The sequence below is a fragment of the Rosa rugosa genome, chromosome 6 (genome assembly GCF_958449725.1).
Source record: "Rosa rugosa chromosome 6, drRosRugo1.1, whole genome shotgun sequence".
Lineage (NCBI taxonomy): Eukaryota > Viridiplantae > Streptophyta > Magnoliopsida > Rosales > Rosaceae > Rosa > Rosa rugosa.
This window is the reverse complement of record NC_084825.1, coordinates 34,391,514-34,417,394: the sequence shown is the minus strand read 5'-3', so window position 1 is coordinate 34,417,394 and position 25,881 is coordinate 34,391,514. Positions and strand designations below refer to the sequence as shown.

Here is a 25,881-nt window from a genome sequence, read left to right as displayed (position 1 = left end):
AAATAATTTTAGTTAGAATCTTACTAAGAATAATGGATTCAAAGGGGCTCGAATGATAACTGAACTCATATTTTTTTTTCCCATGTCTCCATTGCAAATCAAATGTAAAATTTTCTCAAAAGATAGGTCTAAAGTTTTTTGTTCTACCATGATTATACTTCGAAGCATAATGAGGGTGAGGAGGGCTAAAAATGCCCAATTATCTTCTGCAGAGCAGGGTCTGCAACGCTCTTCGGTGTCTAAAGAAAAAACCATTCCCTCATGGGTCTAAAGATTCTCAATGCTGGTGTGAGGAGGGCTTTGTTATCTCATCTTAATGAGGGTTCTCATTCAAAAGTTGATAGGTAGATTGGTTTACCACTTGAAGTAGAGAAAAGGGTTTAATGAAGCTGGTTTTTAATCTTCCTTGTACTCTTATTTTATGTGTACTTATTTATGCGGCTAGGCGTATATGTAGTGTAGTATTCCTTATATTTTCTGGGTCACTCTGTAACAGATTCTTTTGTAATGCTACTAATTTCGTTATACATAAAGTGTTCTCATTTCTACTCAAAAAAATAAAATAAATAAATAAATAATAAATAAGTAAAGAAAATAAGAAATGCAATGTCATATTGGGAAGCAACCGCTACTTTTGAGTATGGTCGGGCAGCTACTATCTCTGCTGCCCTTTAATTTGGGACTTATTAATGGCTCACCCACCATGGATCTTAGTGATCTTCCTGATTAGGCTTTTGCTTTACTGGGTTCAGTGTCAAACGTTTCTGCATGTTTGTGTGTTGTGGCTTGGTAAAATTTGTTGCCTTTTCCCCCCTCATATATGGAGACGTGTAAAACTTGAGGGTAATGAAAAATAGATGAATATAATTGATTTGGGAGAAAAACTTGCCTTTTGTTACGTTCTTCCTTTTGTGGTTTCCATATATTGTGGGTCCATACTCTCCAATAGATAGTTAGGAGAGGGAAATGGGGTTGAGACTATTAAAATATGGATAATACTTGGATAGTTAGGAGAGGGAAATGGGGTTGAGACTATTAAAATATGGATAATACTTGGCTGACCAGCCCTGGTCAGCCCATCCTAACCAACCACGATGTGGCTTTTTCGCAGATCGACACGTGTTCTCCCCAAACACACAACAACACAAACAGCTGAATTCCTTCTCTTCTTCCTCGGCCATCAGAATATCAGATCCATTCTTCCTCTGTCCCTCATCAAATCCCAAATCCAAAATCAATGGATGGTGATGATCATAATCACAAGAAGGGTCTGTGGGCAAAGAAACAAGCAAAGGGGAAGAGATCAAACAAGAAAGAAGAAGCATAAAGGGTTCTGCCATCAGTGTCAGTTTCTTTGACTCCGGCCACTGCTCGACTCCGGCCACCACGAACAGTTTCTTCGCTATCGGTGCCTGCTGCGCGCTGAATCTTTGCCTTCTTTCTTCATTTCTAGTTTGGATTCCTGGGCTGGCCTTGGAGTAGATTGTTTGGGTTTGGATAGCAATTGTGGATTTTCCTTAGGATTTGAGAAGGAAGAAGAGAGCTGGAGGAAGAGAAGGAATTCACTCCATTCAGATGGAGAAAAAAAAAAAAAAAAACACACGTGTTGGGCTTTGAGAGAGCCACGATAGCCATGGTTAGCACTGGCTGACCAGCCCTGGTCAGCGAAGTATTGTCCTTAAAATATATAAAGGGGTGTGATTAAATGAGTGATTGTTATTTTTTTTTAGATTAAAATAACTGACAGTGCACTTACACTGTCGGTGTATACAATCTTCTCCATTGTAATTGAAACAAAATGATGAAATTGGCTTGAGAATATGAACTAACAGTTTAATATAGACATGGTTTAACAGTTTAATATAGACATGGTTATAGAAATAAACATGAAGGAAAATTTTACAGTTTGTGGCGAAGTACGAAGTAATTTGACAACTTTGCCTAAAAAGAAAATCTCTCTTAGGAATCCACCTCAAAATAGAGTAGCAATTGCCTTAAGAGGATATTTTCTGCAGGCAGTTGTGCCTGCAGTTTCAGTCATGTCTAAATCATCTTCTTTTGCACCATGAGGCAAAGCCCAGTCAAACTTATGCACAATATTTGCCAAAACAAGCTCTTCAAGAACCGTAGCAAACTGAATTCCAGGGCAGCCTCGTCTGCCAGTACCAAATGGCATTAATTCGAAGTTATTCCCTTTATAATCTATGGTACTATTCAAGAATCTTTCTGGCTTGAACTGCTCCGGATTTGTATATGATTTAGGATCTCTTCCAAGCGCCCATGCGTTAATCATAACTTGTGTATTAGCCTTAATGTCGTAACCTTTAATTTTCACATCTTTGTTGCACATCCTAGGCAATAGTAACGGAGCTGGAGGATGTAAGCGAAAGTTCTCTTTGGTTACTGCCTTCAAGTAGGGCATTCCAACCAAATCTTCCTCAGTTACGTTCTTTTTATTTCCAACTATGCCCCTAACTTCATTTTGCAATTTCTTCATCACCCCTGGATTTCTTAAAAGTTCAGACATTACCCACTCTAGTGCGGTAGATGTGGTGTCAGTGCCACCCACAAAAATATCCTACAAAAACATTTGGTTAGTTAAAATATTTGTTATTTTTAAAAGCTAATTAAATTGTGTAAAAGTTAAATATAATTAGCTAATGTTTAATTTATACTCCAATACGTAAAGTGTTATATACTTATATATATAGGGCTTATCTGTGCGCGCGCGCACACATATATATGTATGAGGTTTTTTTTATACTATTTTTCACTAATATAAAATCTAATTTAACAATTTCAACCGTTGATCCTTTAGATTCCTATGTAAGAATTATGTCTACAAAAATTCAACCAAATCGATAATCATGTGGTCATTGAAATTGTGTAAACAAAAATAAGCCGTTAGATAACATTAAAATGTAAATGGTGCTAATCAAATAGTTAAACGTTTTCTGATTTGACTAATTTTTTTATAGGATTATAAATTAGATAATGAGTGGTTTAGATTATTATACATGCTCAAAATATAAACATCTTCAAATTTCAAGTTTAAGTCTATATTTATATATGGGTGCGGCTATTGTCACCCTACCATTTTCTTTGTTCACCCTACTTGCTCATTACACCCTACATTTTGATTTTAATTATTAAATTTACTTATATAATCCATTTCTGTTTCCCAGAATATCCTCATATGTCATATCCAATTAAAAAAGACATTTTTTTTAACGAAAATCTATCATAATCTGATTTACTTCCATTTTGAAAATTTTTTCTTCTTTCAGTTTCGATGTCGTCTGTTTCAATCGATGTCAAAAAATTAGTAAGTTAATAACAATGAGCAATGAAGAAGAGATTGATTTTTTTTTTTCTTCATGTTTTTGATTTTTACTTTCGGTGTTCACAAAGGGTATTGCAAATATTTTGATGAAGTTAACACTAATTAATGGTTTTGTGAATTGAATAAACGAATTAATTGTGAGGATGCAAAAAAGACGAAAAAAATAATAAATTCAAATTTGGGTAGAGATGATAAAGACTAATATCATTAAATTTGTATTTAATTAATTTGTTATGTATTTATTTTTCTTACAGATTTGGATTTTAGAAAATTAGTGTACTTATTAGTCATTTTGCGCTTGGCTAATATAGTCTTTTAATAATTCAAATGTTTGTTGGGTGAACTAAGAAAATGGTAGGGTGACAATAGCCGCACCCTATATATATATATATATATATATAAATTCAACTGAACGGTCTATACACTAGTATCTAAAAACTGAACGGTCGAGATGTGGATATGCGACCGAAAAGTGACCGAAAACTCGAACTTCACACGTTAATTTTCAAAGCGGAGCTCCGCTCTGGATAGGATCTGTATATATATATATATATATATATATATATATATATATATTTTAGTTAAAATGAAAATTGTTAAAAATGAGGAAGAACAGAAAAAAAAAAACATTGGAGCATATGAAGTTTATTTCTCTCCCTCTTCTACCTAGCTGAAGATAAAGGTTTTGAATTGAAGAAACTTATTTGTCTTACTAATTTCCAGACCCCAGTAAGATATTGACATGCATCTATATGAACAAATTCAAGTGACGACTTTCATTCATACAAGAAAACAAGCAAGTGGTAAATATATGACGCTAAAGTCAGAGTAAGTGAATTAAGAGAGATTGTTAGTTACATACCAGGATGATAGCCTTTACGCTAACTCGATCAATAGGAGAACCAAGTGCATTTTCTTTCTGAACTGAAAGCAAAACATCCACCAAATCCTTTTTGTCCTCGTTATCATCACCATCATTTCCATTGTTTGATTTATCCATATGCTCTTGGATAACCATATCAATGAAGGCATCCATCCGCTTAGCCAGATCATCTAGTTTTGCATCTAAACCATTCACACGGGTGAACCAAGCAAGCCATGGGATATAGTCACCAATATTGACCTTTGTGAACAAATCTGACAGCTCTGTAGAAAGCTCCATAAACATCCTCCCACGACCTTCCTCCCGATCGCTGTACTTCCTACCCATAGCGACTCTACAAATGACATCATTAGTAAGCTTCATAAACATTTCGCTTAAATTCAAAACCGATGATGATGACGAGGAGGAGCATGTTTCAGTACTACAAGACTGTTCAATGTTGCTCATCATGAGTTTCGTTTCCTCTTGTCTCACAGCACGAAACGAACGGACCCTTTTGTTGCTCAACAGATTTAAGACGCATAAACTCCTCACCTGCCTCCAATAGTCACCATAAGGTGCCGTCAAGATGTCCTTGTAATTGTACATAAGCTTCTCTACGAAGATATACTTGGGTTTATCAGAGAAGGTGAGGTCATGGTTTTTGAAGATCTCGGAGACAGCCTCGGTAGACGAGACAATAAGGACCGGCCTACTTCCGAAATGAAGGAGCATTAGATCAGGCCCATAGCGTTGTGCAAGGGTTTGAAGAGAGTGGTGAGGGAGCAACCCTAGTTGGTGGAGATTTCCAATCACAGGCAGCTTTGGTGGAGATGGTGGTACAGATGATGATTTGGTATAAGAAGAAGACCATCTGTAAAACAGAATGAGGAAAATGGCCAGAAGTAGTAAATATCTGAGGGAAAAGGGTTGCAGCAGGACTGAGAAGGTTTCATTCAGTTTCAGTTCCAGCATTTGGAGGAGATTTACCATCTTCTTCTCTATGACTCTAAATCGATGTACTTGGGTATGAGGGATGATCGATTTATAAGATTTGAACCGGGCATATCACATATGAAGCTTAGTCGTTAATTTGTTTGGGTCCTTGACCCAAAACCCTTTTTTTAGGTCCTTGACCCAAAGCCCCAAAATAAGGAAAAATTATCCCACTTACCCCAGCAAGAGATTTCTGTTCCCTCATACCCAATTTAACATGAAAGGACCATTTCGCCCTCAAACCAATTAAAGAGTTACAATGACTGCCATCAACATCAATCTCTCTCTCTCTCTCTCTCTCTCTCGACGAAAGCTCAGTAACCCATCGCACGACCCTCCACTTCTACCACGAAAACGGTGCTGCTCACCGCAACGCCAAGCCTCAGAACCTCGAAGGCACCGGAAACTGAAGGTTTTCGATTACGGACCCTCCGATTTGCCGGAGCAGCTCCAGGACGGCCTCCTCCACACGTCTTGCGGGATGCCGGCGTACATGGAGCCGGAGGTTCTGTACCGGGTCGGGTGCGACAGATCCAAAGGCTGACGCGTGGTCCTGCGGCGTCATCCTCTTCGTTCTCTTCGCCGAACAGTTGCCCACGACGTCGGGTCTTTCTCTCCCCGTCGCCACATGGATCTACCACCATCGCTGTCGTCGTGCCATGGCAGTGGCGTAGGTTCATATTCACAGTAGTGGCGGCCATGGCTAATATCGAGCTCACTGGTGGTGAATGAGTAAAGAGGTTTAGATAGGATTCCAAGAAGGAACTGTTCTATGAGGTAAGCATGTAGCGGACCCGCTAACACAAATCACTAGACAAGTGCAATTAAACACCTATAAGGCTATCGTAGCAAGTTCACTGTTAGCTCAAATTTTTTATTTTTTTTTTGGGTAAAATGGGGGCAGAAGCCCAGAATGAAAGAAAAATGGAAGGGAAAAAAGGTTCCTATTAGGGCAATAGAGGCTTGTTAAAGGTCTATTAGGGGCTAATAGACATCTATTGGGGGGTAATAGACGTTTTAAATTGATGTAATCTCCTCTTTTTTTCTTTAATGAAAGTTTTATTTGTGTAATTTTAGGAAAATTAGTCCCCGTTTTGATAATCGAAACATCTATTGGGGAGCAATAGACGTCTATTGGGGGGCAATAGATGTTTTGAATTGATGTAATTTTCTCATTTTTTTTTTTATCTAATTAAAGTTTTATTTGTCTAATTTTAAGAAGACTAGTTCATATTCCAGCGACCGAAAATTGTATTGGGGTGCAATAGACGTGTATTGGGGGGCAATAGAGGTTTATTCCCCCTCTATTGGGGAGCAATAGACGTGTATTGGGGCAATAGACTATCGGGGCAATAGGCGTCTACTGGGGGCAATATGGGGCAATAGAGGTCTATTGGGGGGCAATACATGGCTGATAGTCTTCTATTGGAGGGTAATACATGGCTAATAGAGGTCTATTGGGGGGCAATACATGGCTGATAGTCTTCTATTGGGGGGCAATATATGGCTGATAGTCGTCTATTATCGGGGCAATAAACGTCTATTGGGGGCAAAAAAACATTTTCGATGAGATTTTTAGCAAATTTCGGTGGGCGGCGGCCCGCGACCGGAATCCGGCGATCGGATTCCGGCGGCCGGTGACGGGCTCCGGCGAAGTCTCCTATGGTTTCTCTCTCTTCCATTTTTTTCTCTCTCTCTCTAAGTAACAAAAGGGTTAGGGGTAGAATGGTATTAAAAAAAAAATTAAAAACAAAAAAAAACTCTTAATGGGGTATTAGGGAAGACTCCCTTAGAGTGTATTGGGTAAGAGAGAATTAAAAAAACTTAATGGGGTTAGTGGGAAAAAAATCCCTAGAAATGGGGTAAATTGACAAAAACCCTTTTTTTTTTTTTTTTTGAAAGGATTTGTTTCATTATTTATGTTTTGCAACCACATGCAATACGTGGTCAAACTATTCATTGTTTTTTTTTTTTTGGTCAAAAAAATTATTCATTGTTAGTACTAATATCCACATCGAGATGCTCTCATCGTTAAATATATACGTATGAAGCCTATATTTATAATTATATGTTAAATGTTTGAGGTTAATGACCTATATAATTAGCATCATCAGCACAATTGTCAGACAAGTTATTAAATATTTCAATAATTAAGCATCTCATTTCCTTTTGTTAATCAAGCATTGGGAAGTAGAATCCGGATCCTCACTTTGGCATAGTTTGAACCTTGGTTGTCCTTGACTTTAAATGTGACCCGTTCATTGAAAATCTAAACACTTATAAAATGACACCTCAACAAATTGAACTAAAATCTCATTAAATAGGGTCTGTTCTGCAAATGACGGCTATTTGCCAAAGGAAAAAAAAAATGAAAAAAGAATCTTGTTAAGGCAAGAAAGCATCAATTTTTTCAGTTCTTTCCCTTCATCGCTCCAGAACTCTTTTAGATCCCATCGACGGTTCATATAATCTTTCTTTGTCATCTTTCTCGTGTCTTTTCTATCATTTTCCTCTGCAACAATAATAGCTATGGTAATTTTCTTTTTCTGGGCTACGAATTAGTTTTGTTCTTCTTTGGTTTTCATAATCATAATCCTTGCAGATCGACTAACATTCAGACATATGGTCACAGCAAGAACACTCTCTCTTTTGTCTTATGGACTAGTGATCAGTTAAAATGAAATCATAACAAGAAGAAAAATCAACCAAAACCTAACTTCTGCAATTTTTTTTTTTATCCTGTACAAATTGAACAAACCCAACCATCATTTAACTAAAAATCCAAATAATAAACGGAATTCACTGAATCCAATAAAATACAAAAAGTAACCTCAACCAACATTTCAAAGAAAGAAATCACCCGAATTCAAACCCATCATCCCGAGATGAAAGAAAATAGATCATTTATGATGAGAAGTGAGAGCATAGACCATACTCATCGATCTGGTTTTATTTGTTTGAATTATTCATCATCTTTGCTTAAGCTACTCAACAGTGGCGGTGCTGGAACTTAATTCTAGATGGGGCACTTAGAAATTGAAAAAAAAAAAGAAAAAAGATTGAAACTCAAAATATATAACAAAATTTTAATAAATAAAAAATTCAGTATAAGGTTAATTTAAGATCAGTTGCTCTTCATGGAACTCAAGGAAGTATTGTGTTACTCTCTCAATGTCAAAAAAAATAAAATAATAATAATAAAAAATTAGTGTTATAGTTGAAAGCCACATGAAATGATAAAAAAAAAAAAATCAGTTTCGAATTACCAAGGACCTGGTGTAAAAGTCAATGGATACTAGACCATTATGCCAAATTGGCAATTGGTAATGTTCAAAAATAAATAAAATTTATATCATTCTTACTGGGTCATGGGTTCCACTTGGCCCCAATTTGGCTTTGTCACTACTATTCAGATCGGGTGAGAGCATAGACCTAGCCTTGTTACAGTGACCGAAATCCAAATCTAGATTTGTAGTCGGAATTGGAGAAGAGAAACATGTAAAGATTTTATGAAGTATGAGATGAACTGATGAAGGGAAATAGGGAATGGGGCAGATGAATTGACGGTGAAACGACTAACAAACGGCGTTTACAGCGTATATCCCATTTAATAAGGTTTTCAAGTATATTCTCAAAAAAAAGAAAAGAAAAAAAAAAGAAGGTTTTTAAGTAAATTTGCTGAGGTGTCCTTTTATAAGTTGTTAGATTTTCAATCCATGGTCCATTTTTAAACTCATGGGACAACCAAGGATCAGGCTATGGCAAGAAGAGGATCCAAGAATCTGGAAATAGGTAAAAGGTCTAAAATTCTTTCAGTTGACATTGATCATGGTTGTTAACTTGTGATGTTTTGGTTTTTATTTTATTTTATTTATAACAATTTGGTTCGATTTTTAAAACCTTTGTTTGTTCGTTTTCAAAGACCAACTTGCTTAGTAGTTTTAAAGTTTAAACTGTTCCTTGAATGAAAATAAAGGCCCGGTCTTCCTTGATTGTTTAAGGCAAAATTGGTTAATGACTTAATTAGCATCATCAGCTCATCTGTCAGACCAGTTATTAAATATTTCAATAATTAAGCATGTCATCTCAATATGTTAATCAAGCATTAATGGTAAATTAGCGAATACCGGCAATCAAGTAACTAAATTAGATCATCTTCGTTATACCAAAAAAAAGAAGAAGACTATTTGAGGATATTGTACACAAGGGAATGTGACCAACTGTTTTCATGTGAGCATTGTTTAGAAATTTATATTAAATATTTTATTTTCCATAACTAGTGAATGAATAATATAGTAAAAGTGTGTGAAGTTGAACAAATGTAAATGATTATGCAATGAGAAGCGAAAAATCACTTTTCCTGTAGTGCTTGTCCCCTATGAGTTCATGATCGAGTTCAAGCTTGGTTCCATGAAGTTAATTGGCCAAATTTAATAGCTGCGGTTTTTTATGAGAATTAATTTAGCCCTTTATGTGGGCCTAACCACTAAAAATATATCAACTTGTCAAAGCCACATTATCAATTGACGGCCAATTTAGATGAACCAACATGGAACACGACTAATTAAAGGTGGAAGTGTAGGGGTATTGCTGATAAAATTAAATCATAAGAGACTAACATGATTTTCAACCTAAAGTTAGAGTGTACTTAAACTGAATTTAGTCATAATTCAAATTTTGAGATTTAATGTTCTAACTTTGAGTTTATTGCTCTCCTACAGAAACATGATTATAATTGGTTGGATTGGTACTCTTCTAGTAATGTTGGTGACCTTTGTCTGTTTATATTGGTGACTTATATGTTAATTCAGAATTTTAGATAATGTACGCTTGTAATTTGAGACAAATTTTCCGTTTGATGGTTGAGTTTCATTGATACTTGTCCATTTACTTACTGAAATGCTTAACCGAGAAGAAAAGTGCATAATAAAAAACAGAGTTCTAAGTTCTCGATCAGTAGTTAATAGACTATTATTAAACTCCCAATTTATGAGTGCATATTTTACAATGATCAAGTATAGAGTTTTAGTCAAGGTTTTTTGGTGATCTGCTCCTGAGTGGGAGAGAGGAGAAACAAAGAAGAAATGCAAAGAGAGACTGAGGGTGAAGAGGAAGACTAAGGACTTGGTCCAAGACTGGACTCTGTTTTTATTTTTTTTATTCAGTTTTTTACAAGTGTGGAGAGAGAATTCAGTTTTTACAAAAATTTTAGAGGACCACATACCAAGTGTCAAGGTATGAATAAAAATACTTGTATATAACTTCAGAAGGCAATAGACTATTGGGGTCAATAGACGTCTATTAGAGGGCAATAGATTATTGGGGCCAATAGACGTCTATTGGGGGGCAATAGACATCTATTGCCCCTCTATTGGGGGACAATAGACGTCTATTTGGGGATTTGGGGCAATACATGTTTTCAGAAATTTCCGGTGGGTAGCGGTTGGTGACCGGATTCTGGCTAAAGTTGGCCGGATTCCGGCAACTAGTGATCGAAATCCGGCGACCGGTGACCGGCTCCGGCGAAGTCTCATATGGTTTCTCTCTCTTCCATTCTCTCTCTCTCTCTAAATAACAAAGGGTGAGGGTAAAATGGTATTAAAAAACAAAAACAAAAATCTTAATGGGTATTAGGGAATACCTCCTTAGAGTGTTTTAGCTAAGAGAGAATTAAAAAAACTTAATGGGATAAGTGGGGTAAACTTAAAGAAAGTAATGTAAAGAAATTAAAATGCAATATATGGTACACATATTCAATCACACTTATTCTTTAGTAACAAACTCACGATCAGAACGTACTTTATTAAGACATTTAAAAAAAAAAAAAAAACTCATAATCAGAAAGTACTAATAGGCTTATTTTTCCCTGCACAAATTGGGAAGTTCATACATTCATAAGATACATAACAAAGTGCAAAACTCCAAATGATGGTTAAGCTCATGCAGTTGGCACAGGTTTGATAAACAGAGAAGTCACAAAACCCTTGAGCTCAGCCCCAGGGCCCGTAAAGGAGTCTATATTCTTGTAGAAAACTTCTGACACACGTGCATTGTTGAGAGGTCGCATTAGAATCGGCAATGGGATTCGGGTAGGGTGGAGGCAAGCTTTGTTTATGACCTTCCATGCATCATTCACTTGATTAGTTAGTTCCACTATGGCTTCTTTTTCTGTAGCACCATGCTCTTTCATGTATAGTTCCATAGCTGAAGCAGAATGCCCTCTCTTTTGTTCAAACTACATAAGAAATGAAGGTCAAAAAGAGCTCCACACACACGTACACACGTATGTATAATGGTCAATATAATCATTTTAGTAAAGGGGATGAAATTGACACCCATTTTTTGCAAACCACACCCACTTTCCTTTCGTAATGTGAATTGTGAAACACTCATGGAGGGGAGGGGTGTAGTTTGCAAAAAATGGGGTGCTATTTCACTCCCCTTCTATAAACATTGTTCGCATTTAGCTTATATAATTTTTTTTTCTTTTTTCATTTTTCAGTAGAAAAGTTAAAAAATATTAAAATAAAAAAGTCTTATGTTACAAGTAATTTTTTTTGCTTAAAAATGTTCAGACAAATATATATATATATATATATATATATATATATATATATATATATATATATATATATAAAGTCATTAATCTCCACAACTACAAAAATTGAGGCCTCATGTTTGGTGTCAAGAATTTCATCAAAACTCAAACTTCTGAAAATGATAAACGCTAATAATATAATTAACATGCATGGATATTATCTAAAATGATTAGTAGTGTAAAAGGGTAGTAATTGGGCATGCATGGACTAATCTGATGGCCTGGTCTTTGCTTAAAAGGATATGTATCCTCTTGTACTCGTTGATTTCATTCAATAAAAATATTCCTCTAAAAAAAGTAAAAGTAATAATTTTTTTTTTCAAAAAAATAAATAAATGAAAAGTAAAGAGTTAGCCGAAGTGGTGAGAAAGGATTGAAAACACAGTTAGAATTAAAATAGATCAAAGATTCGATTTTCCTCTAATATATCAAAACAATAGCAAATGCATATAAACACGTGCCAAAATACTAATAAATAATGCAATATATCAATACATACAAATGTGATGGCCTTTCATCAAAATATAAGAAGTAGAAAACCCTTTAAAAAAAAAAAGAAGTAGAAAACGAAAGTGCATAATAAATAACAGTGATGATCACACAGTTACCAGTGACAGAGAATTTTGTAGCCATTTACTATTAAATTTAACTTTAGTAACTGAGATTGAAACTTAAAATTTATTCTTTTAATATCAATTCTTAATATTAAATCCAATAGCAAATGACCAGTCACCTGATGATCGTGTAAATATTACTTTTTTTTAGGAAAACAAAGATCAAGTGTCACGCTCCTGATTTTTAACACAATTAAAAATCGATATATAATCCTATAATTATACGTGCGTGATCGCTCAACCATCAATACCAAGTACCTGAAAACTTTTTCCCTTTAAACTACATACATATTGATGCCTTGAACTCACTATATCAATATTGACCCGCCCACAAAGTCATATATTACATAAGCTTACGAATTAAATTGTCAGCAACAAAATAAAACATAAATGCTCCTCAGAGCTCACTACAAGCGGAAGTCATAATAACAGTAAAGTCACAAAATTGACTTCCTACCGTAAAGCTGCTAGCACGCTACCTCAGATTCAGTCATGATTTCCTTGACCTGCAGGATTAACCCCTACACCGTTTGAATGGTGCACCGGGTTGCCACACAACAAACCCGGTAAGCTTTTGCAAGCCCGTATGAGTAACTCAAACCATACACAACTCACGCCAAAAACGAGGAAAACCTTTCAACTCGAGAATAAGGAAAACATACTGTGCTTTCCAAAACAATACTCTTTTCCCAAAAGAAACAACGAAAGTCACACCGTGACAAAATCATATAAATCGTTAACCTAACAATTCAAATATGATAAATCGATCCAACCTGGATGAACAACAATTCGGTCCAACCTGGACAAAACAACAAATCGGTCCAACCTGGACAAAACATATCAAATCGGTCCAACCTGGACAAAACAATAAATCAGTCCAACCTGGACAAAACAACAATTCGGTCCAACCTGGACAAAACACAATTCGTATCAATTGTTAACCTAACAAATCGAATATGAATCTTCGATCCAACCTGGACAAAATATCAACACACATCAATCATACCTATCGTTAACCTAATAAATAGAATATGATTCTTTAGTCCAACCTGGATAAAATATGTACCCAGGAGTCTTAAGTAACCTACTTAGATCCATGAGGTACGATGGCAGACAGACTAGAGCTCTAACTGAATCGTAACCTGTCACCCGACCAAGGTTCAACCTTACGATATAACATTGCATGAGGATGCAACCTGCAACCCCGGATCCTTAGGCCAACCTGACCCTCAGATCAAAACATTAAACGAGTCGCACTGGACCCCAAAAGTTAAATCAAATCAAACGGAGAAATCACAACCTGTGACTCTTAAATCCTCATACCACCGGTTGTCAGATTAAAACATTAAAATGGTCATACCTGACCTGAAAATGTTACCTAACCCAAAAGGAGAAATCACAACCTGCAACTCCCCAAATCCTCAAACACCTTTCAAAACAATAGAAATACCATTTCCCACCATTTGTTTTCCGAAAAGCCACAACCCAAAACAATAAAACGCATCATTCATGCATATTGTTTCCATAAATCCACAAAACCACCAAAACATATATATTTCACATAAATATATATATATAAATATATATATATATATATATATATATATATATATATATATATATATACACGTGGTCATTCACTCAGGAATGCCACTAACACCAACTATAGTTTGCAGTTAAATCAATAACTCTCAAAACGATAAGGTAGATCCGTTCATAAATGAACCTTGTGAGATTACTGTTGAAATCAAAAATTTCACGAACCCAAAATGCAAATATGGGTCTAATGCGACAATGAAAGAGTCCAGCAGCTTTCAAATTCGGTTAGCTTGATTATCTCTAGAATATGATAATTGTACAAGTTATTATAACTTTGACTATTTCAAACAGCAAACCAAGAGATATTGCCATTCAAAGTAAACTTTGACGATTTCAAATGAAGCAGAGGGAGATGAACTGCTATTCAAAGTTTACTAGCTTTGAAAAAGTCCAAACGTGAAGCAACTATGGACTCACTGCTGGTCAAACTATTCAAAGTGCAAGATAAGCTTGTTATCCAAATTCAAATCTTGTCATTCAAAATTTAAATTACAAGTTTTGAGGAAAGATAGCTCTGAGAAGCAACTATGTTATTATATAAAGACACCAACGTGAAGAGATACAAGGAGGGGGCAGCAGAAGCAACAAAAGTAAAAAAAAAAAGGTAGAGAGCAGAAAAGCTATAGAGCAACTAGCAGAGAGAAACACGCAAGGAGAGAAAGGAAAAGAACAGTGAGCAAGGGAGGAGCAGAGAAAGAAAAGGAAGGGAAGAAGAGAAAAATAATTTGAAGCTAAGAAGAGACCACAAGAAGTGCAGTGGGTATAATTTCTTCTATACGCTGCCAAATATAATCTTCACACAAGTATTCTCTTTGTTTTGTATGATTGCAGAAAGTTACACAGGTGATCATGTAAGACTATGGCCTATCTTCTCTCCAAGAGTCTCTTGTTGCTCTCATCCTCACAAATCTCACCAACGGCTTCCGGGCAAGACACAAAGTCGACGTCAAGCTCTCATCCACAGCCGTGGTGTATTTCACTGCACTTGCTTTCGATGCCTATATTGAGGTGCGTCCTGCATATGGGTGGCGGAAGTAAGCGTCATGTGAAAGCCTTGGGCTGCCGGTTCACGCCAAGGACAAATCTGCGAAGTTCCCGAGTTTCACTACACTTGTCTTTGATGCCTGTATTGCGGTGCGTCCTGCATATGGGTGGCAAAGATGAGTGTCAAGTGAAAGCCTCGGGCTGCCAGTTCACACCAAGTACGGTTCCGCAAAGTTCCCAAGTTCACACAATGGGGAAGCTGCTCCAGAAGGATCATCGTGTAGTGTTTCGATGCGAAGTTGTTGCTTCCACCTGCATCAAAGTAGTCACCAGAGTCATGTTCGGGAAAGCAAAGTGGCTCACAAGGTAGACTGCAGCAGCCACAAAAATGGAAGAAAGATGGGAGTTTCCTGATACGAGATGGCTGCAAAGGTGTTCGACGGATACAACACGGTGGAATAACCCAGCTTGTATGAAGGATTGAACATGTCCATTCAATCCCACAAAGTACAAAAATTCGACGAGCAAATCTTCATGATCAGTCGACTACGTTTAAGCTTCAACAAAGTCAGCAGAAGCATGATTGGCTCCTCCCTAGTTTGATTCGGATTACAGTCTAGAAGAAAATAAAACAAGAGGAAGACAAGAAGAAGACAAAGAAGCATATGACAAAGCCAATGAACTACAATGGTTTGATCCCCTTCACGGGGTATGTAGGCAGTCTAGCGACCCACTAGATGCAACCGCAACTCCAAACAGAATCCCTGACTCCACCAGTCAAATTCGGCCAGTCCCAAATGAATCACTGACTCCAGGTCAAATTATCCCAACACCAGAAAGATTAAATTCATTCCCAAATCACACAAATAAAGTCCAAATCAAATTCAAGGGCTTTAAACCCTATCCCAAACACAAATCCAAAATAAATGGGTCATCTACCCATTTAAATCTCAAATGCCGGAACTACATGTGGTTTGATCCCGCAAAAGGTATGTAGGCAATCTAGAACCAAATCTATCTAGATGCAACCGCGTCCTAAACACAAAAATCGAATCCCTGGTCCACTTAAACCAAATTCGTCCCAAACACTACTCTCATTCCAAAATCAAAGCCCTCCGATGAGTCATTCACTCATTGGAACTCTTGAACTACGAGTGGCTTGATCCCTCTCCAAGGGTACGTAGGCAACCCATTCAAATATCCGGGTGCAGCCGCAAAAACAAACAAACACACATCCCATCAATTGGTTTCTTCATAAATGGAATCAAAGGGTGTTTCCCTGTAACAAGGGATTGTAATTAAGAGACACATTCTGTCTTGAATGGGTCGAACCCGAAATAATAAAAACTCTATTCACTAAATGAATACGAGTGAAATTATGTTGGGTGACATTTACGCTCACTGTGTGCAATTTTCTCTCAACAATTACTCACCTCGAAACTCCCGCTGCGTCTTCAATATAGAACAAAGCAGCCAAACCACAAAACAACGTCCAAGAATACTTCGTCAATTGTACCTAATCACATACGGTTTCAACTTAGTAACGATTCACAAACGATTTAAGTCCGAAACCCCTATTTTGAACTAAAATCCCCAAAGTGGCGCCAATCGAGGCGAAACCACATCCGAGACCTCCCAAAGTCTCCAGAATACTTCCACGATCGATATGTCCAAACCACAAGTCGATTGGACGCTTGGATCCTCACGGATCGAATAAATCAACCGGTATGAAACCGTAAAAATCATAACAATTTCATACGAACTCCAAAAATTGCATATTATATATCGAAACGCTCGTATCGACGAGTAGAAGATATATAATACCAGAAACAGTTCCTAATATGGCCGGAACGCCGCCACAGGCAGTGGCGCACCGCCGCCGGCCAAAACTCAATATTTCACAAAACTTCCAACATCAAAGATGTTCATCCTAGCATGCTTAACCATTTTCATAACTAGCACGAAGTCAAAATCGAAGCGTAAAGGGTCGAAAACTACCTCGCAAGCCGTGGATTACTGTTCAATCCGAGTTGAACCAAGTTTCACGTGAATCGATCCAAACAACGACCAAGAATCGATCAAGGAGGTTGTTGCGAGCTCCCCAAGCTAAGTTTGAAGCTTCACTGACGTCGGAGATCGGAGAACCGATCGGGTCCGATTTCCTCAAACTTCGTCGCCTTCTAGCGCCGCCACCACCGAGAATCGCCACTAGAGGATGCCAGAGGGACGACCAGAACAAGGAGGCGATCTGATCTGGAAGTTTTCGCCGCCGGAGACCACCGGAATTCGCCGGAAATGCCGGGTCCGGGTCGGGTCAGCCGGATTTCTTTGATTCTGAAGGTGCAGCCGAGAGAGAAGAGAGAGAAAAGAAACCTTCCGGAAATGGAAATATGAAATTATGAAGATATTTTCGGATTTTCTCTATTTATACCAAAACGGAAACTTTTTCCAATGGCCATAACTTCTTCATACGAACTCCGATTGATGCGTTCCGCATGTCCACGAACTCGTATCGACGCGCTCTACAAGTTTGGTGAAGAAAGTTTTCCGAGAAACCCAACGAATAAAAAGTCAACCTTTGCCCCCCCCCCCCCCCCCCCCAAAAAAAAAGTCATACTTTCCGAATAAAATTTCGTCCGAAACACTTCCGCTCCATCCACGAGCCACGAAATCGTCCAATAACCATAAATTAGATTCCAGAAATTCCTCGGAAAATAAATACGAATTTCCGGGGCATCACATCAAGACCTTATGGTTAATCAATTAAAGGAATCTTTAAGCCAAAAAGAATTAATTTCAAGGAAATACATACAACCTGATGGGACATAATGTCGTTTAAGAGTCTGCCAACTGTTGATACAGTGTTTAGGATCTCAGGGTTAGTGAGTAACCAATCCAAGGAGTCTTTTGTAGCCGCAAGTCCCATTCCAACAGTGGAGGTGATTGACAGCATATACGAGGATAAAAGAACTGCTAGCGGCATATATTCATCAAAAGTTGGGGTGTATTTCGAGTGAAACCATCTGGCTTCTTTAATGTAACCATCGACATGGATTTTCATCTGAAACAAACAGCTTCTCTACTCAATTTCCATAATAGATGATGATTGATATGTACTGTGTTGAGAATCTCTCATGATATGGAAAGATTTAGGTGTAAATGCTAATTGCTTCCCTTCACATTTTGTCAATCGTTGTAATTTATTTTTGTGATAATACTTAGGATCTAGATTATTCCATACCATAGAAGGTAGATTGTTTTCCTATATATCTTGTAATATTCTGAATTGTAATTATCATCAATATACCAATTATCATTTTTACATGGTATCAGAGCAAAACGCTCTTGGACCTAAATTTCAAAATATTTTCAACTAGTGTTGGAATTTCTTTGAGAAGCTTTTAACTTCTCCTTTTGTTTATCATGGCTGCCGCTCATTCTACCATCCATAAACTTCAAGCAATTGCTCCCAATCTTACCGTTGAACAATGCCTACAAATTATGGCACTGGTAAAGAGTAAGGGTGTTTTTCCATCTCAAGCAAATCGTACAGGTTCACCACATTCCTCTTCTTTTCTTAATCATTGGATCATAGATAGCGGGGCAACAGACCATATTACATCCATTCCTAATTCTTTATCAAATCTTGTTCCTACACCTTCGTTTCCTCCTGTGAAATTACCTAACGGTGAACATGCTCCCATTCATTCAATTGGGGATTTTTCTTTTAATTCTAATCTTCGTCTAAATGACGTGCTTTGTGCTCCAAGTTTTAAGGTTAATCTTATCTCAGTAAGCAAACTTACAAAATCTCTTAAATGTTTCATCACTTTTTTTCCTGACATGTGTCTTTTGCAGGACTTGGTTACGAAGAAGATAATCGGCTTGGGTAAGGAGCATAACGGTCTCTATTACCTCACTTCAAATTTAGCCACTAAACCTTCACATATTTCTTCTGCCAATCATGCAGTCATTTCTTCCACCTTGTGGCATCGACGTCTTGGTCATCATTCTCCAAATCGCTTGCAATTGCTAACCAAAACAATTCCCGGTGTTTCTTGTAGTGCAGATAAAGTATGTGATGTCTGTCCATTAGCCAAGCAAACACATCTCTCATTCAATTTGAGTACTATTTCCACAACAAAACAATTTGCTCTCATTCATTGTGATATTTGGGGTCCTCACAAAATTGCATCTCATTTCGGTGCAAGGTATTTCTTGACAATTGTGGATGACTTTAGCAGATGTACCTGGTTGTATCTTATGCATGCCAAATCTGAAACTCAAAATCTTCTGAAATCTTTTCTTGCCTTTACTGAGACACATGCAATTCAATCAAAAGATACAACACATTCGTTCCGATAATGGAAGTGAAATTCTATCCATGTGTTCATTTTTTTCAAGCTAATGGCATCATTCATTAGCACTCTTGCGTTTACACACCCCAACAAAATGGAGTTGTGGAACGAAAACATCGCCATATAATCACGATTGCCCGTGCTTTACTTTTTCAAGCTAATCTTCCATTAGAGTTTTGGGCGGAATGTGTTCTCACAGCAATTTATCTTATCAACTGTCTGCCTACACCACTTTTGTCTGGTAAATCTCCATTTGAAAAAATATTTCACCGTGTTCCCCAATATTCTCATATTCGTGTTTTTGGTTGTCTTGCATATGCCACTAATGTTCACCCCAAACACAAATTTGATCCTCGTGCATTTATCTCATAAATGCATATTTGTTGGATATCCTTTCGGTCAAAAGGCATATAAACTTTATGATCTAACTACCAAAAAGTTTTTCACTAGCAGGGATGTTGTTTTTCATGAGGATATCTTTCCTTATAAGCAAGATTCTCCTAATTTTTCTCTGCAGCCTCATGATGCAGTGCTTCCTAATGTGATTCCTGAAAATGATATCCCTCAAGAACCCTTGTTTGCATCTAGGGTTTCTCCCATTGAACACACCCTTCCTCAAGTTGACAGTTCTTTATCTCCAGATGTCTTGTCTGACCATGAGACTCATCCCAATGATCAGACACCTCCATCACCATCTTCACACCATTCATCCCCTCCACTTGACAACTCTTCACCTTCATCACCATCTTCACCTCCTTCTTCTCCTCTAGTACCTAATGAGGATATTGTCCCTGCACTTCGCCGCTCAGAACGCGTTAGAAAACCAAATGTCAAACTAAAAGATTATGTTAATTTTGTTCTCATGTTGTGTTGCCTTCCCAGGAGGATTCATCGTCTTTGTGGCCATTTCCTAATAAAGGTACGCGTTATCCACTTTCTAATTACATTTCCTATCACCGTTTTTCTTCATCTCACCGTTATTTTATTGCCAATATTACTCGAAATGTGGAACCTAATAGTTTTGCAGAGGCCATAAAAAATCCTCAATGGCAAGAAGCAATGACATATGAAATTCAAGCTTTGGAGGCTAACAACACCTGGAGCCTTACTCCTCTTCCTCCCCGCAAGGAACCCATTGGCTCCAAATGGGTGTACAAGATCAAGTATAATTCAGATGGCACCATTGAACGTTACAAGGCCCGCCTCGTTGCCAAGGGTTACACCCAAGTTGAAGGAGTGGATTATTGTGAGACTTTCTCACCCACTGCCAAGCTCACCACATTTAGGTGTCTCCTCACTATTGCTGCCTCCCGAAATTGGAGTCTTCATCAAATGGACATACAAAATGCGTTCCTTCATGGTGACCTTCATAAAGAGGTTTATATGCTTCCTCCACCTGGATTCAGTCGACAGGAGGAGAATCTGGTATGTCGACTAAATAAGTCATTGTATGGTCTCAAACAAGCTTCCCGAAATTGGTTCTCCAAATTTTCCAATGCTATTCAAAAGGCTGGTTACAGGCAATCCAAGGCTGATTATTCATTATTTACACGTGTGGTTGGTAATTCTTTCACTGCTGTGCTCATTTATGTTGACGATATTGTGCTCACTGTAAATGATCCCAAAGCCATTGAATTATTAAAGGCATTTCTTCATAAGGAATTTCGCATAAAGGATCTTGGCAATCTTAAATATTTCTTGGGCATTGAAGTCTCACGGTCCAAGAAAGGAATTTTCGTTTCTCAACGAAAATATGCATTAGATATTCTACTTGATGCAGGTCTTACAGGAGCACGTCCATGTCATTTTCCTATGGAACAAAATTTAAAGCTTACACCTACAAATGGGGAAATTCTTAAAGATCCCACACGTTATCGGAGATTGATTGGGAAACTCATTTATCTCACTGTGACAAGATCAGATATTGTGTATTCTGTTCGGATTCTTAGCCAATTCATGAATCAGCCAAGGAAACCTCATATGGAAGCTGCCATGAGAGTATTGCATTTTATTAAGGGAAATCTGGGTAGAGGCATTTTCTTTCCATCAGAAAATGATTTGGCTTTAAAAGCTTATTGTGACTCAGATTGGGCAAGTTGTCCAACAACAAGAAAGTCAACAACTGGATATTCTGTTTTCCTTGGTAATTCATTGATTTCTTGGAAATCTAAGAAGCAAAGTAATGTGGCGTGTTCATCAGCAGAAGCCGAGTACTGTGCTATGGCTATGACTTGTCGAGAATTAACTTGGTTGAGGTACATTTTATAAGATTTTCATATTATTCATGATAAACCTGCTTCTTTGTATTGTGACAACCAAGCTGCATTACATATTGCCGCCAACCCGGTTTTTCATGAAAGAACAAAACATATAGAGATTGATTGTCATGTGGTTCGAGAGAAGCTACAAGCCGGATTGATTTCTACTAGATATGTTTCTTCTTCTTACAAATCGCAGACATTTTCACAAAGGCATTGGGAAGAGATAGTTTTGAATCTTTAGTTTCCAAGTTGGGACTTCATGACATTCACTCTCCAACTTGAGGGGGAGTGTTGAAAATCTCTCATGATATGGAAAGATTTAGGTGTAAATGCTAATTGTTTCCCTTCACATTTTGTCAATCGCTGTAATTTATTTTTGTGATAATACTTAGGATCTACATTATTCCATACCATAGAAGGTAGATTGTTTTCCTATAGATCTTGTAATATTCTGAATTGTAATTATCATCAATATACCAATTATCATTTTTACATACTGTTTTATTATTTTGGATAGTCGACAAAGTGTTTTTAATATATATGGCTGAAAATTTTGCACCATTAATCATCAAACAAAAATAAAAAAGACGAATTGTTTTGATTATTAAGTATTAACATGTATATGCATATGTTAGTGTAAGTTTCAATATGAGGGCTTACCGATTCTCTTGCATGGTAAATGCCATATAAGTTTCCCTCGCTTGCAAGTTTTTCTTCAATTTCAATGTAGACATCCAACAATGCCTGGTAACAGACTTTCATATAGTCTGGCAATTGATCCATGGCAGAGATGTCCCACCTGATAATTATATAAAGGAAGTTGATATGTATATCGTACGTTTCAACCGAAATGCTACTATGTTGCATGCAATAATTAATGTAAGACTAATTTTTTGTTAGGTAAATAGATAATTTCATATTGTATGCACCGTTTTGGCTGTACAATATTAACAAATTAATATATTATACAATAATGTAAAAATAATTAATGATGAAACCATCTTTATTTAATGGTTTAGATTATGAAAATGGACAATTTTTAGGTTCACCCCTAGGGAGAACGAGCATATTCACCCTCGTTGTCGATTAACATATTTCTACTTAATAAATTTATAATTCAACGGTCTATATCTTAAATTATCCTTTAAAGATCATCTCTGTAAAAAAATCAATCGAATCGGAAATCGTTTAATTATCTAATTGAATCAAACAAATGGATGATTCTAACAGCACTTACTACTACTATGATGAACCGCCCATGTATTTCATAGAAATGAATAACTAAAAGGTCTTCAATTTGATTGATTTTTTACAGAGCTAATCTTTGTATTACATTATACAACATGAATAGTTGGATTAGAAAATTATAAAGTTATTATGCATTAATCGCAAGAGATGGTGAATATGCTCAGTCACCCTAAGGGTGAATTTAAGAAGGGTCTTTCTAAATGTACCCAGCAAATATCTAAATATACCCAGCAAATTTTTTACACCCAAAACAATCCTAAAATCTCTAACTACACCCAGCGAGTTTTCCGATAATACCCTTATTTTTTATTAAACCCAGCAAAACTCATACACCCAGCAAAACCTTATCGAGATGAAGAATAACAAACACCCAGCAAACTTCTTCGTTCTTCTGAGATGAAGAATACCAATCTTATAATGATATTTTTATTGCTGATCTGGTAACATAGATTTAATTTAATTAATCAGATTGATCCTTCCGATCCAGTGCTTTCTTTCTCGATACGTAGAATTGAGATAGATGATGATGGAAACACCGGTCTAAATCCATTCTCATTCACTTGGCTATCATCAATCGATCCAACACTCAATTTGCTCAGATTGCTTCACTTCCCCAACTCTCGAGTCTCGATGTCTTTCTCTTTCTCTTTCTTTGTCCCACATCTCAAGTCGGAGGTTAATATTTTTAATTGGATCAAAACTCAAAACTCAGAGTTGACGAGTTCAGGTTAGTTAATTGCTACCCATTCTAAAGCAACATCAATAGGGACTAGGGCAAGAATTAGAAAACTCAAATATGTACTATGGATCCTAGGTCACTAGTATCCGGCCAATTGATTTCTCAATGTACTATAGACCTTTGAAATGTTCAGGTCAGTAAAGAATTAATAACTTAATGCACGAGCCCGGAGATGTATTTCATTGTGGAAGATATATAGAGGACACTTGAGAAACTGTATAATGGTGCCAAAAGAGGCTCACAAGGTACAAAGAACGCAGAGATGCAAACGCCTCACTGCAAGCATGGCATCAAGAATCACAAAACCCAGCAACAGTGGAAAATGCATTTTCTTCGATCTATTCAGCAGCTAATTAAGTCTTTTATGTTGAATGATAAAAAAAATGAACATACTTTAATAGAAGTTTCTAAAATCATGATTGCACTCACACTTTTGGCAGTACCATGTGTATTAAACTTAAGAAATGAAGCAAGTTTAATGAAAAATGAAGTTTGGAATTCAAGTTTTTTGCGGGAAGAAAACCATGTTGTTTCATGAATATAATATTGCTAGGTACAAATAGAAAACACAATTTCAACTTTTATGGTTTTTTTTTTGTTGTCATTATCTTAGTTTACCATGACTTTTAATGTCATTTCTTATGGGGATACAACCGTCTTTTCATGCAAATTATGATTTGCTGGGTATACTTAGATATTTGCTGGGTACACTTAGAAAGACCCTTTAAGAATTGTGCAATGAAAATTAAAAGAAAAATCTTCATGCAAAGGTGGAGGCGAACAAGCAAATTCACCCGAATAACATTTAGGTTCACATCCTCTATATGTAGATAGAATGAACAAAAGTCAATTAATCGCGTCAAACCTCTGAATAGCTTCATTAAAGAGTTCTAGTTCTTCAAGTGTGCCATGAACATCATAGATGTCATCAATCGCGGCTACCATGCATGTAAATAACTTTGCACAATGCCCTCCTAGCAAAGTAATATTCCGGCTCAAAGAAGGTACCCAAAGCGAAAAAGTAGCACTCAACCAACCTATCTCTTGCAAAAGATAAATTCTTCACGAAGTCCAAATCCTTCCACCACCTGATGATCACCAAAGTACATAATCTAGTTAGTATTAGCACTAGATACTTTCTTAAATTATCAAGTATATGCAGTGTAGGAAATAATTGGCAGTTCTAGGTGGTTTTAATGTGCAGTTGGTTAAACTAACCTTGTAATTTCACACAGTTCTTTTTGATGGAGTTGCTGCAATGGATTGAAATCCAGCCGTGCGAAATTCAGGAGAGTTTCATTATGAGAATAATCTTCTTGGTAGGTAGACAAGTAATGCCTCACTTCTATCCTTGACATGCCCTTCCAAAGTGGCTAATACAAGGCGTGAGTTACTTGTTTCAAAAGTGGGGAGCTTAAACCACGGCGTGTTGCACACTCGAGATAAGCCCATCATTGTCTTTCAAATTGTTGAAGTACATGTCTATTTCACCATCCATTTAATTGATTAGGTCAATGAAGAAAATGAACCTAGAATAACTTATGAAACAATATCATGATGATCGACATACCACAAGAAGCATTATACCCTTGTTGCCTAAGCAATCGGAAACGAAGAGCACCTGCATAAAGGTCGGAATTATTTTGATGAAGATTATCATATGAAACATGGTCATTGTCAAATATTTGTTGCAAAATTTCACAAATCTCATTGTCGAAATGGTAGGACACGCCTAGGCGTTGAATGTCATCAATCAAGCTTAGTTTTTGGGAACTGTCTCTAACATTATCCATAAACATCCTCTTCACTTCTTCCTTCAGTTGTTGAACCTGATGCTCAAGAGTAATATCCACTTCCTACATGTACAGAAATAATGAAGAAGAGAAAAGTTGTGTGAACATCATATTTGCACCGTGAAAGTTCACAGAAATATTCATAATAATTCACTAATAGGATGCAAGTGTTCATGAAGCTAGTAAGTAGTAACTAGAAAAATTCTTGTGTATATCTTACCATGGAAGCATATGACAGAAAATATTCACCCCACATGCTAGGCGGAAAATTAGCTGAACGTCGCTTGACAGCAGCAGTGGCATTTGGGCTCTGGGCTTCAGATGCTGAAGAAAGTTGGACAGACATTCTATTAATTCCCAGTTTCAAATCTGGATGAGCTTAGTGGGGATGAAATCAGCTGTCCCAGATTTTTGCGTCTCAATTTTGTTCCCTAAACATGATTGGTCCATAGAGATTAAAAAATGGAACAAAAGATTAGGAAAATA

At 36.9% G+C, this 25,881-nt stretch overlaps 1 protein-coding gene and 1 pseudogene across 1 annotated transcript; both read right to left on the bottom strand.

Moving 5' to 3' along the window:
• Window positions 1-1,061: 1,061 nt before the first annotated feature.
• On the bottom strand, window positions 1,062-5,259 carry LOC133717684 (cytochrome P450 736A117-like). The gene is made up of 2 exons (XM_062144395.1): window positions 4,206-5,259; window positions 1,062-2,578 (listed from the first exon to the last, which is right to left on the bottom strand). The coding sequence occupies exons 1-2, from the start codon at window positions 5,196-5,198 to the stop codon at window positions 1,973-1,975; spliced, it is 1,599 nt and encodes a 532-aa protein (XP_062000379.1). The 5' UTR covers window positions 5,199-5,259; the 3' UTR covers window positions 1,062-1,972.
• A 5,880-nt stretch (window positions 5,260-11,139) lies between these two features.
• Window positions 11,140-25,741, bottom strand: LOC133716638 ((-)-germacrene D synthase-like; annotated as a pseudogene).
• Window positions 25,742-25,881: the final 140 nt, after the last annotated feature.